The sequence below is a fragment of the Helianthus annuus genome, chromosome 14, assembly GCF_002127325.2.
Source record: "Helianthus annuus cultivar XRQ/B chromosome 14, HanXRQr2.0-SUNRISE, whole genome shotgun sequence".
NCBI lineage: Eukaryota > Viridiplantae > Streptophyta > Magnoliopsida > Asterales > Asteraceae > Helianthus > Helianthus annuus.
Genome location: NC_035446.2, coordinates 31084560 through 31098850, shown reverse-complemented (window position 1 = coordinate 31098850; position 14291 = coordinate 31084560). Strand labels below are relative to the sequence as shown.

The 14291-nt window shown below is 35.6% G+C and overlaps 1 protein-coding gene and 1 pseudogene across 1 annotated transcript; one reads left to right on the top strand and one right to left on the bottom strand.

Moving 5' to 3' along the window:
• Window positions 1-419: 419 nt before the first annotated feature.
• On the bottom strand, window positions 420-563 carry LOC118486827 (annotated as a pseudogene).
• An 8343-nt stretch (window positions 564-8906) lies between these two features.
• Window positions 8907-13456, top strand: LOC110943503 (protein C2-DOMAIN ABA-RELATED 3). Its single transcript, XM_022185250.2, has 3 exons — window positions 8907-9247; window positions 12421-12516; window positions 12957-13456. Exons 1-3 carry the CDS (start codon window positions 9128-9130, stop codon window positions 13251-13253), a joined length of 513 nt encoding a protein of 170 aa, XP_022040942.1. The 5' UTR covers window positions 8907-9127; the 3' UTR covers window positions 13254-13456.
• The last annotated feature ends 835 nt before the right edge of the window (window positions 13457-14291 follow it).

The following is a 14291-nucleotide window of genomic DNA, read 5'->3' as shown; positions in this document are numbered from 1 at the left end:
ATAGTTGGTGAAATTTCAATTGTTCCTCCTCCTTTCACTTGCATTGTTCCGTTGTTTGCGGGGTGGATTTGAGTTTTTTGAGGATTGGACATTGACCGTATGTCTAACGGTTCAAACGTCATGGTGTCAGTGGCACCAGAATCTCGAATATCCAAGAACTGTTTTTTCCATGATTGATTTCATTTTTTCCTCTTTTGATTTTTTGACCTTTTTTTTTATTTTTTGAACTTTGTTTACAATAACAATACCAGACACTTACCAACCGAGCGTACTTGATAAACAATTAACTACGCCGAAAGTAAGAGATACGTTGTCTAGGTACTGCTATTAAGCAAGCAACTGACCCAGCGAATTTATCAAAATACGCTGGATACTTGAACTCGCGTTCAAGATTTTCGTTTGGAATACCGTCGCTAGGAGTGAAGTTATCTTACCGGCGTATTTATTAAATACACCGGTAACTTGAACTCGCGTTCAAGATTTGGGTTAAGCAGATTTATGCAGCGTAATTGTTGAAAAAAGGATACTACACTTGATCTTAGCCAAAAAGCCAAGAAAGGTAATTATCAAATACCTAGCGTATTTATTAAAAATGTTGGTGGGGTTTTTGTTTTGTAAAGGTACTAACAACCAATCAATGTCGGTTGGTGGAAACACTTTTTTCCAACGAATATCACCTCTCCAAACAATTTTCCATATATTATTTATCAAAGACCAGTAGCACCGTCCCTTTTAAACGAGAAAGATAAGAAACGACGGAACGATTAATAAACGGGAAACAAACAACCGACGGCAGAGACCAACGGTAGGGTTGGTGGTTTAGTCGTTGCTGCCCGTTGGATCCGACGGAAACCCTTTTTACAGGAGACTAGCGGCGGCGGCAACGGTGACGGTAGGGTTTTTCTTTCTTTTTTTTGGGGGGGTTTGAAGCGAAGAAGAGGAACTGATTCGCCGGAATTGTGATCGATTCGCCGGAACTGATTTCCGGTATTTTTCGAGTTTGATTTTGTTGTCGGGTTTGGTTGTAGATGATGAGCAGAGTGTTTGAGAATCAGAAACACTGCTCTGATACCATGTTGTTTGGTATAGAGAATGATTTAGGGTTTGAATTGTATTGAGAATTGTATTGATAAAATGTTTGTACAAGAATAGGGTTACACAAAGATGGTGTTTATATAGAACACCATATTACACACTAGCCCCTATACTATTTTTCTTCTTCTTTCCGACAGAAGCTTGAACAGAAAATTGAAAACCTCAAAACAATGATAAAATCAGCAGACAATCCTACTCTTGGGTCAAATCAAGATGAAGGTAAACAGCTGACTGAAGAAGAGGTCAAAGAAAAGGAAGCAGAGTATCTCAAGGACACCATCTTAAAAATGGGTCTGAAAGAAGACAGCTCATCAAAGCTTCAAAACCTTTTTATGAAGGTACTGAACAAACCTGCATCTCTAAACACTGCAAAAGACAAGACAGAAATTGAAAGACAAGAACTTATTGAACAAGAAACTGCAGAAGACATAGCTGCAGCAGACAAAGTCATTGAAGAAGCTTTCAAAAGAATGTCTGAAAGTCTGCATGTGTTTTCAAGGCCATCTTCCCTTAACTCATCTGAAAATAAGTCTCTCCCAAGAAACCCACTTGGCTTAAAAATACTAAAGTGGATGTCTGATCAAAAGACCCACGTATTGACCCTGGTCAAAGCCAATGGCGAAGTGAAGTACATATCAAGGAAAGAAGCACTTGGCCTAAGTGTTGAAGATTTGCAGGATCTCCTTGAACTTCACTGTGTAGGGATGAAGATGACCAGAGTGCCAAGAAATTTGAAGCTGAATTCAAGGATCAAGCTAAGGCACTCTTGATGAGTAATAAAGGTCCTGAATAATGAAGGGTTTTGGCATTATCTGTTCCAGGGGGAGATTGTTGGGATTGAACCCTAACAGAGGAACAGATAATGTAAAGCCAAAACCGGATCACATCAATGGACTATCAATAAGCAGCAGTTTACTCTTTGCTTTCCCCTTGACAGTGGTATTCTGACAGCTGATGAATCTTAAGTGCTGCTCACTACAACAACTGATGAACTAAACACTGATGATACTCTAAAAGACTGCTGAAGACAAACACTGTTGCTCTATCTACTGCTGTTTTCTAAGTACTGCTGAAGACTCAAGCACTGCCCACTCAAAGACTGATCACCTTTGAAGAAAGCACTGAAGTTCAACATCAGTGCTCAGGCTACAACAGTGGAACGTGAAGCAGTAGTTATCTCAAGTTTGTATTATATTGATTATCAGATGTTGCATATCAGTAGTTTGTATAGAACAATGTTTATTGGTTGTTAGGTCGTTAGATGTCACTATCATCGTGACGTCAGCCAAGATGCTTCAGTGGTTTGGACTGCCTATAAATGTAACAGTACCCTGTACTGTTACATTTGATTGACTGAGTAGATTCTTCTTCTCCAGTCCAATCCTTTCATCTTGTGCAACCAACCTTGGGGTATCTGGCTGAGGGGGAGCTTAGTTTCTGTAAACATGCTGTAATCATTTGCTTTGTATTTTCAATCATTCGACTCAATGAAAAGCACTTGTTTATCAAACTATTTTCTTCCTTGATTGTGTTTATACAGTTTGTATCCATTTCCACTGCACTTTACATTGTTACATATTCATTGATCTGTCAAGATCATACAAACAAACACAATCATGAGAGCCTCCGATCCTAACAAAAATCCTTCTTTTTTAGTTCAAACAAGAATTCATCCCATTTAGCAGGTAATGCATCTGCCAATTTCGATATCTGTTCATCATTTGATATTCTAATATCATTTTCCTCAAATTGTCTATTAAAATTTTAAATCGTCTTTCCAACTCATCCAACGTTTCATCTTTTTGACACATAAAATGTTCAAAACTTTTAACCCAAATATCCACATTTACATTTCTATAATCACTATCCAAATTTCTCATATACCAACTATTTAAACTTTCAAGATAATCATTTTCTTTTTCATCAAAAATTTTTTCCATATTTCCAAAACAATCTCGGCAAATTTCACACAAATGATCAGTTTCAAACGAGATTAATTTTCAAAACTCAAACCCACTTCAAGCGAAATAACACTTTTTCAAGCGAAATTACACTCTGAAGCGAAATAACTGATTTCGCTTGAAATGTTTCAAGCGAAATTACTTTTCAACCGAGATCACTCAAGTGAAATAACAACTTGAAGCGGAATCAAGTGTAATTTCAAGTGAGATTACGTTTTCAAGCGGAATCAGATGATATTTCAAGCGAAATAAAGATTTCAAGCGGAATCAAGTGCTGATTTCGCTTGAAGTGCTGCTGACGTCACAAGTTCGATCTGAATTTCAAGCGGAATTAACTTATTTTACCTGTTTTAGATTAATTTTAGATCCAAATCTTTCCAGGATTAGTTAAAACACTGTTGCGCATGTTATGTGAGAAATTTGTACGATTTTAACCGTGAAAACTTGTTCAATTTTGAAAAGAAGGTGTAGAAATCAGAATTTTCCAGCGAAAACGGGCTAAACAGTAAGAACTCTTCCTCCTAAGCTCTGATACCACTTGTAGGATCGTTTTCAGACCCGCACGAGTCGTTCAGAGGAGTTTTAATCTATTTCAAAGGCGGAAACAGAGAAATAGACTTCGAAACAGCTTGCAAATCACTTTAAACCACTTTCTGATTGATATAACACTGATTACAATCACAGGATAAACCGGCAGCACCTCGGTATCCAAATCACAAAGTGTTACATATGATTTCGCTTGGAATACTATTTATAGCCATGAGATTCCGCTTGAACATGACATTGTACACTTCAAGCGGAATAAGAAGTTTGTTGATTCCGCTTGAAAGTGACAAATGCCATTTCAAGCGAAATTACTTCCTTCAAGCGAAATCACCTCCAAACACTTCTAAACCCTATTTTCTCGTACAACGAGCCCTGATCTAACAATCTAGTACAAGACTCGATACAAGACGAAGTCGACAGATGTATGCACCAACACCCAAAAAGTCGCGCAGATCATTCAGGTCGCGCATGTCACACCCTGACTCTTGCGGAAGCGTGATTGGTGTGACTTTCTTAATATCATTGCATTCAATCATAATAACAACTATATGATAAAACCATAGATTTGTCATCCATTAAATAAGCTTGAAAGCATCACAACATCATTGTTTAAACATAAACTTCAAATTCAAGTTTACAACCCATACGAATTGTTTAGGAGTTCACTAAGGACTCATCAAAAGATATTAAATAAGACCAAGATTTGGAAGACGTGTCTCGTCCAGGAATAAGACACCCAACCCAAACCTCAAAACCATGGATGACATCTTTATTCACAACGTAGCATGAAACTTCCAATGCCCGCCAGATCCACTTACTAATTCCCTGAAATACATGTATTTTGAAAACATCAACAAAAGTTGAGCGCGTTCGTGTGTTTATTTGTGTGTATGTATAAACCTTTGAAATCACTGTAAGTATGTATGTAAGTTTATAAATCCCGGTATGAAAGCAATAAGGAAAAACAGATCACCAATGGGTTGCAAGGCCATTGATATGTGTGACGTGATGCAGGGAGCTCAAACCTAGCAGATTTTGCGCCAGGCTTCCGGCTGTAAGACATAGTCTACCCATGGGCCAAACCCTGGTCCAACATGGGCGGGGCTCGCTACACCCAAATAGATCTATCACTCATGTCCCTCGGTCCTACTACGAGGATTGATGGCCTTAAGCGTTATGCCCACCACTCACATGATCTAAGTGTACCCTTCCTTAGCTAACCATACCCAATAATAACGTTTGTAAACAATTGTAACATGTACTTCACCCCCGAAGTTATAAAACTGAAAACAGTTAAAGAAAAAGGGGTCTTGCGTCTTCAACAATCGTAACTCGTACTTCTCCGGTGAACACGACTACCTACAACGTACTAATGTCTATTAGACGAACGGGTTATGCCTTGGCTTAGAATTAGCGTTTCTGAGTTACGTTTCTTTTACGCTTCTGGTATTATTCCAAGTTATATAATTATTGTCAAAATAATTAATATTTTAACTTAAATTATATTTATAAATTTTGGAATAATTGTTAAACAATATTTTTGTAACAATACTTCTCAAGTATTTATACTTGTATTTCCTTCCCAATGATGGGGGTATCTTATACATGTGTATTTTTGCCATATTTTGGGGTCTTATTCCGGTGCGTTATTTATACGTACGAGAATACGTATCCTTATTGTATTTATTAAGTATCCTCATACTTAATTTCTCATTAATCATTCCGGAATATTATCTTTAATAAATATCCAGTATATATTTCTAAAATATATATATTTTTAGGATTATCATTTAGAAAAATTATTTATAATTTTTCTTTTGGCAAAAATATTTGTAGTTCCAAAATAATATATTTTCAAGTCTAACTTAGAAAACATTTATAAACTTATTTTTTTATCCAAAAAAAATGTATTTCAAGTTTACTCAAGAAAATATTTATTTTTCCCAAAAATAATATATCTTCGAATATTTCCAAGGAGAATATATATTTTTATATTTGTCAAAAAAATACTATATTTTAACATTGTCAAGATATGATATACTCTTGAAGTAATTGTGAAAATCACATTTTCACTCCTTTGTATCCAAAATATTATTTACCAAAATATTTGTTTGCATATTTTCCGGAATATTTTATAAGTTACATTTCTTGTTCGCTTTCGCCAATATTTTGTGTGTAACTTGTATATTTATTCCTTGAAATTTTGGTAATATTTTGAATTATAATTCTTGGTGTTTTGATGTGTTACATTATTTCAAGTCCTAAAATAATATAACTAATACACAAAGTATACAAATAATCACACATGTGTGTCTTCATTGTATATATATATTCTAAATATATATTTAGCCACTTTTGTTTATAAAAACCAACCTCCAACACTTATATTTTTGTAACAAAAGTTATGGAAAAGTTTATATGGAAAACTCAAGGTTAAAATACACTTTGTAAATATTTGTTTAAAATATTTTTCTAAGTGTTAATACCTCATGAAAATTTTGCCACAGATTCTCCTAAAAATGGAGGTTCCCATGCTTTCAAGCATATCATTTTCTTTTGTAAAATCATCACAATCAATTTACAATCAACTCTAAACAACTTATACTTACTAATTTTGCCAGAATCATGCTTAATCTACCAGTTCATGAACTTGAAAGTTATGAAAATTTGTAGTAACTTGGTAGTGTGTTTAGTGAGTTTAGTTATCCTCTAAAGTGTGGTTGTTTATTTAAGAAAGTCATTCTTGAAAGACTTAGATGTTTACAACTTGTAATCATGTTTTACAAAAAATGTTTCTTTATGAAATTTTCTTGTTACACAAGTGTTTCTACACTTGTTTAACCACCAAAAATAGTGTTTGTTCATGTAAGAACCAAGTTTTAACAAAACTTATTTTTTAACTTGGTTTCTTTGAAATACCATTTATCAATATTTAGATCCATATGATCAACAACTTACTTTAATCATGGTTTTTCAAGAAAACATTATTTTCCTTCAAGTTCATGCTTTAAGTGTGGATGTTCCATCAGCCTACAACATTTTCTACTTTCACATCTTGCTAAATTATGTTTTTAATCATGTTTTAAAAAGACCTTATGATGATTAACATCATCTCTACAAACAATCAAAGATCAACAAGCATAACAACTTATACCGATCAAGATTACTTCACATTTTAAGCTTATGTTCATCTTTACTTCTCATGATCTTTAGTGTTCTTCAAGATTAGTTACTTGTAACATCTTTTAACCTACTAAAATAGAAGTAAAATGGAGTGTACAAGGATCTTACCACTAGCTCAAGGCTAGGGATGAATCAAGTGAAGAAAATGAGTGTATAAAAGCAAATAAGAGAGGTCCTTGAAGTTCCAAAGCCACCAAGCTTCCTTGTAGGATCTCTAACATCTTTGTATGAGCTTGTAATATATGAGATTGGATGGATGATGGTGGAGGTGTGGGTGTTCGGCCGAGAGGGGAGAAGAGAGGGAGAGATAGAGTGTGTTTTTGAGTGTGTAAGTTATGAGGGTCTTGATCTCCCATACTCTTCTTATAACCAAGTTCAAGTGTTTTCCAATGGATATTATGTCATTAAAGAGCCAACATGATCCAATTTTTAATTCAAAGAAAATCTTTTTGTGGGGGCCATGTTGGCCGATTCCACAGGTAGGGGGGTTCTAGCTTAGCTTCTAACCATTTAGTTACATACTAGTTTAAATTCAAGTGTTAGTTGTGTGATTTAGTTAGTAGATATTTTTAGGAGGTGTTATGAGGTTCGGGGATCATAACTAGCTTGGAAATGTTAAAACAATGCTTCCAGTGTAGTGTGCTTTATGTACCCTTTAGTGACACTTTTGTGGCACTTTCCGGCACTTAAACTATCCCTTAGAAAAGCAGTTTTGGGGTCCTTACTTTCCTACACTCTATACTAGTGTAGTACTTAGTCTTTGGCCCATACTGGGTCTCAAAACACTGTCTGTTTATGTACTGAACTCTGTCAGCACATTCCTGATTTATCAGATAACTGTGCTAACTGTACTCAATGCATCATTTGAGGAAATATAGCTTTCATGCAATATTGGTATGACATTTAACAATGTATGATGCACATGTTTGTGTATGGCAGTAATCAGAATGCAGTTAATTGTAATTTCAGCACAGTCATTAGGCACTAATCAAGATTATTTAATTGTACAGATACCTGGATTTTTGACAGTTGTCACAGCGCGCTGGACCATACTCCTTACTCAGTTAAACTGATCATTCTATAGACCTCGCGCGGGCTGCTTAAGCAAAGCTGAGCCCTTGCGCGAGGTCCAAGCAAGAGATAACATTAGTTTCACACTTAGTGTTCTGAATAAGAGCCTTCATCTCCTACAACCTGGCGCAGGCTAGTTACGTGCATAACAAGGGTCGCGCAGGAGTTACGGCGCAGTGCCACTTCAGAGAGTACAAAAGGTACAAGTGGCAGAAGAATGGGCCAATCAACGTCCACCAGGTTGTGCTCTATCGTGCTCCACGATCGTCTGACGTGCAGAGGAAAGAGAGTACACAACGACGCCTACGTGGCACCAATCACGGGGCGGCGACAACTGCCCCATGATCTCCATTTACCTGCTGATGGCAGAAGGACAACAAGGCCGACAACTCGGACACGTGGCTCCAATCAAGGTGCGCCAGCACCGAATAGCTTCTAGAAAACATTAACGGTCGACACCAGTGAGACAAGGAGGATATTCCTTGTTGTCGCCTTCTGGCCCAAGGCCCATCAACCCATCTGCTCTTACAACTCTCCGGCTATAAATAGAGACCTTCATGCACAGGTTAAAGGATCTTATTCTCTCGACTCTCACTCTTAACACACACTTATTTCCTCAAAGCAGTTACTTATTCTCACGCCGGAGTCTGGTTAAGAGGGAAACCCATATTCCCCTTTTAACGAGCTAACGGTGTTGCTGTTTTGCAGGAAGAACGGATCACATTGGAGCTCAGGAAAGATTAAGGAGATTAACCCTCATGATTGAAATATAAACCAAACTAATTAACCCTAAAATTAGTTCCGTGTTTCTTCGGAAACCATACGAAAAAGTTTGCTGGCAAGCAAAGAACTAAACGCCCCTTTTGAAGTGGACATGCAGACATTTGGGAGAAAGCTAATTACAATTACATAGAGAGTTTGAGCGTGAGGTCAAGGATCCTTAATAATGAAAGAGTATTGTTATGTACATAAGAGTCTAGGGGTCTTATTTGTAATAATGAGAACTTGAAGATAATTTATGTAATTGTTTAACTAATTAACGATTGCTCAAATGAAACCCAAAGATTGAACCAACGACAGGCAAATCGGAGGCAAAATGCATATCCACCCAATCCCCAAAGTATACCCGAATTCCAGAAAATATAAACCCTACATTTCATTCCATTTGATTAACAAAGAAAGAAAGATATTTTGATTTCTTCTTGTAATCGTATGGGCGGTTGGTTTTTAGGAGAGATCGATTTGAATTACAGGTTTTGGGCTGTCGTGAAATGGACACTTTGGACAATTTGTTAGGTCTTCTTAAAATCAAGGTTAAAAGAGGCATAAATCTTGTCATTCGTGATTTTCGATCCAGCGATCCCTATTGCGTTTTCAAAATGGGCGAACAGGTAATCCCTCATTTTCAATTTCATTATCTGATGGAGAAATGTGAATTGATTTTAAAGCCCTAGATGCCAATTGGAGTAGTGATGTGTGTGTGCCATTGTGAGTCAGTCACTCCATTTTTGTAGTTGAAAGATTTGGTGTATAATTATATATATATTCTTTTAAACCATTGTGTGTTATGATCAAATTAGGGTTCAACTATTTGACATGGTACTGTTATATACTTGGCCAAATCCTGCATTTTTACATGAAGGTCAAAAGAGCATCCACAACGCTAGACAATTTTATATACCACGTTAGTTAGTTGTCATGTGAGACTAATTTTCAAACATCCATTCTATATCCAACACCACATCCTTTTCCAAACATCATTCTATTATTGACATATTATATATATATATATATATATATATATATATATATATATATATATATATATATATATAGGGTAAGGTTCATGCGAGAACCACCCTTATTGCGAGAACCGCGAGACTAAAAAAAAATCAAAAAAGCACTCAAAAACTTTTTTTTATTTTTTTTAATATTTTTTAACAAAAAATCGCTATATTTCGTTCCATAAAAAAAAAAAAAAAAAAAAAAAAAAAAAAAAAAAAAAAACTTTTTTTTTTGAGTAACAGTTACATATGCACATGTGCATATGTATCATTACTTCAACAAATTCGGTAATACATTATCAGGAATAGACAATTGCACTTTAATTTACAATACCATTAGTAATACACTACTTTTTACATTACCAATATTCAAAATGCACATGTGCATAATTAGGTATAACCATGATATAACGTGTTTTGATACAAAAAGTTTGTGATTTTGAATGGAGAAGTAGACCCATATACATGTTTTTTGGTTAGTTATATCTAGTGGTTGATGGTTTGGTTATAGTTGTCAATTTTTTATGTAATATGTTGATTGGATGGTATAAATGGTGTTTACATACATGTAATAAAGTGAAAATATTGTTAATGGTATTGTATTATGGATGGTAGGGGGTAATGGTATTGTATTATGGATGGTAGGAGGTAATGGTAGTGTATTATGGATGGTATGATAGATGAAAGGGAAAGTGTATTCAAAGTGGTGTACCAAAACACCTTATTTCATGTTGATACATATAATGCACATGTGCATTTCTAATATTGGTAATGTAAAAAGTAGTGTATTACATATGGTAGTGTAAATGAAAGTGCAATTGTCTAATATATGTAATGAATTACGGAATTTGTCAAAGAAATGACAGAAATGCACATGTGCATGCTTGTGTATTATGGATGGAATGATAGATGAAAGAGAAAGTAGTGTACCAAAACACCTTATTTCCTGTTGATACATATAGATGCACATGTGCATTTCTAACATTGGTAATGTAAAAGATAGTGTATTACACGTAGTAGTGTAAATGAAAGTGCAATTGACTATTATTTGTAATGAATTACAGAATTTGACAAAGAAACGACACATATGCACATGTGCATGGATAACTGTTACTCGAAATTTTTTTTTTTTTTTTAAATTTTTTTTTATTTTTTTTATTAACAAAATATAGCGATTTTTTCAAAAAAAATAGTAAAAAAATAAAAAAAAATTTTTGGGTGTTTTTTAGATTTTTTTAGGAATTACTGTTTGTGTTCACACTGGTTCTCGCGGTTCTCGCAATAAGGGGTGGTTCCTAACGGATCTTTGTCCTATATATATATATATATATATATATATGTGTGTGTGTGTGTGTGTGTGTGAGAGAGAGAGAGACAGAGAGATGTGAGTGGGGTCCAAAATCCATCGTTTGTTGCGTTTGAAGACCCGGATGAAATGTCGTTCGGAAATTAATAAATGAGTGGTTAAATGGGGGTTGTCCAAATTAGTTATCAACGTGGGCATTTGATTAATCTCAAACACCTCCGATGGCGGTGCTCTAAGGAATGTTTTGTCTCAAATACTACGCGTTTTCAGTGCATTGAGTGAGTTGTGGAAGGGAAGAGAACTACGCAACTAATTGTGTTTGGGGGGAGCCTTGGTTTTAAGAAGCGCACGTTGAGGTGACGCCCCATGCACATGTGGATCAAAATTGGTCAAAATTAGGGTAGGAGGCTCATATGTAAAAAAATAACGAAAGGGATGAAGAGTTATATTTGGTTTACTTGATCAAAATATTGATATGTAATAAGGATGAGAGAGACGGCACTTCTAGCTGTGTATAAAGCTTATTTGGTTGTACATAGAGCAACACTTCACGTGTGTAAAGCTCTCGCCTTGAGCCTCATGTTTCGGCTACCAGGACTTGAATGTCTCGAGCGAAGCACCTCGTGCTTATTAAGACCAAGGGTGGAGTAACCCTGGATGGGTCACCTCTAGGAAGTTTCCACTTAGTGATAAGAAACAAATCCGTGAGCTCTTTGTGAATAAAGTGGATAATATTGGTTGGTGTGAGGGCATGGATGTTACATCTGCTTATCGTTATCATAATTGATTTTGGTCTTACAAGAATTAAGCATGTTTTAGACCTTTAGTTGGCAGTCTTTATCTTTTAGCATAATAGTTTCCTTTTAAAATAGCTTGTGATACCAATAGGCCTTTGACCTAGTGATTATAGTTGTTAACAGCGGCTATAGCGACCGCTATAGCACGCTATGTAGCCATGCGACGTAGTGTCGCTATATGGGTCATAGCGATAAATAGCGAAGTTAGCGCTTGTTTTTTTTTATGTAAATAGCAATTAGATAGAGCTATAAAATAGCTGGATTTATAGGTTTTTGTTAAATATACATGTAAAATAGCATATATACAAGGGTATTTTGATGTAATATGCATATAAAAATTTTCAAAATTCTTTTTCTAGTGTAATCGGTAGCCGTCGCTATTTGTCGCTATTCGCTACGTAGCCTATAGGTGTCTTGTCGCTATTTGTAGCTATTAGCTATCGACAACTATGCTAGTGATAGGTCACACAACTTGTGGTTTTGAATTTCACTAGACATAGGTGTATAAAACGTTTCTTTGCCATTCAAAAAGAAAAAAAAAACAAGATTTGTAATGATTTTTGGCATTTTGTTTGGCTTAAGTAATGAAAGTGATTAGAACTTGCCTGTATGTATGTATGTATGTTTGTTAGTTTATTTTTACTATCTTTATACTTTTTTTGGTTTATTTGATGTAGAGGCTGAAGACTCACATTATCTATGGAGACCTCAACCCAGTGTGGGATCAAGACTTGACTCTTTCCATCGAAGATCCCGATCTTCCAATTGAATTGGTAAGTATCCGACACTCGAAAATAAAACCTTTTATTAATGTTTACATCTTAAATTGTTCATAACATTTGTTCAAAATGATATTGACAAACCTAGCACTTCTTTAAGATAAAAATAATAATAAATCTTATAAATAGGTCGATCGAAGTTATGTTTTATCTATAAGTGGTCAAACAGGCAAAGTCAGAATATTGATTAGAAAGATACGGGTCAAAGTTAATACTTAAAACGTCCTAAATTATATTATTAGAAAAAATAGATTATTGTTTAAATTATATGATACTTTTTGTCATAATTAACACTAATTTGTTTTTAAATAAATTGAAAATTTTGGACAAAGTTCGGTCCATGTCAACCCATCCCAACTCGTTAAAACTGTCAAAAATTACCTTATTGACCCAACCTGACTCATTTACCATTTCTTGATATATATATGTTGCAGTTGGTGTTTGATCATGACACGTTTACCAGGGACGATGAAATGGGGGATGCAGATTTTGACATCCAACCATTTCTGGAGGCACTTAAGATGCATCTAGATACTGAAACGGTTCCAGATGGCACTATTATAAAGCGGATTGAGCCGTCGAGATCAAACTGCCTCTCTGAAGAAAGTTGTGTGATGTGGAAAGATGGTCAGATCGTTCAAAACATGCTTCTTAGATTGCGGAATGTTGAATCTGGTGAAATTGAAATCGAGTTGCATTGGATTGACATTCCGGGTGCCCATCACATTTAGAATGTGTTGTGTTATGAGTTTTATTGTTTGTCTATGGTCGAACGTATTTAAGGTCCTGATTTCTTGCAAGCACGGTTTGTTTGGACAATTGCGGGTCCATCACAGTGATAACATTGCATACTCGTGGATGTTGCTTTCTTGTTCCTTATTGGTTTTTGTACTCCTTTTGAGACACGACCTTAGTTGTCTCCCTACCTTTCTCATCGGCAAATCCCAAAAATGTTTGGAGATCGAGACTACTTAAACTGTACTTGAACGCTCAAGGAAAGGTGTGCCCTAGAATTGCACATCTTTTGGGAGCGATAAAGGAAAATGTGTGCTACAAGCCGACAAGTGTTAGCATTTGTGTGTACCCCAGTTAGCGCAATTCCACAGTGATTGCAAGGTAGGACGAAACCAATGACTCATAGAATGTTCGCGGAATGAAGGATGCCACACAACGCTTGCATGATGAATTCGTAACAAATGGTATTCAAGCGTCTGGTAGTTTGGCATGATAAAATTACTATCCAAAGTTGATTGATGGTTGCACACTGGTGGTGGGAGAAAACCTATTGAGGACGCTCATGTATGCGTTTCAGATAAGGCTAAACTTAGCAACACCCGAGTGACACACGAAAGGATAACAAGTGGCATGTCAATATTTAGAAATCGAGTGAATATTTTTTTGGGAGTGAGGAAAGGTGTGTGCAAGCTCTAATCGGTCACTCTTGTTTGATTTGTAGGTGTAACACTAACCGTGATCTAGGATGTGGTGAGGGTCGTTGATGATGGTCAATGGTGGAGTCACCAAGTACGTTTTTAAAAATTAAGTTAAATAACTAAAACCGATATCTGATAATACATAAAACGTAAAATGAATAAGGATTTTTTTGGACTAAGTAAACAAAAGTCTATTATAAAACATAGCTAAAAATATTTAAAGAGTTAAAATAGAAATTTATGGGAACTTTCAGAATTGAACAATGGGTTAATAATGTTGCATCGCAAAAGCTCTTAAACCATGCACAATGTGGATGTTTTTGAGGCAAGGACACC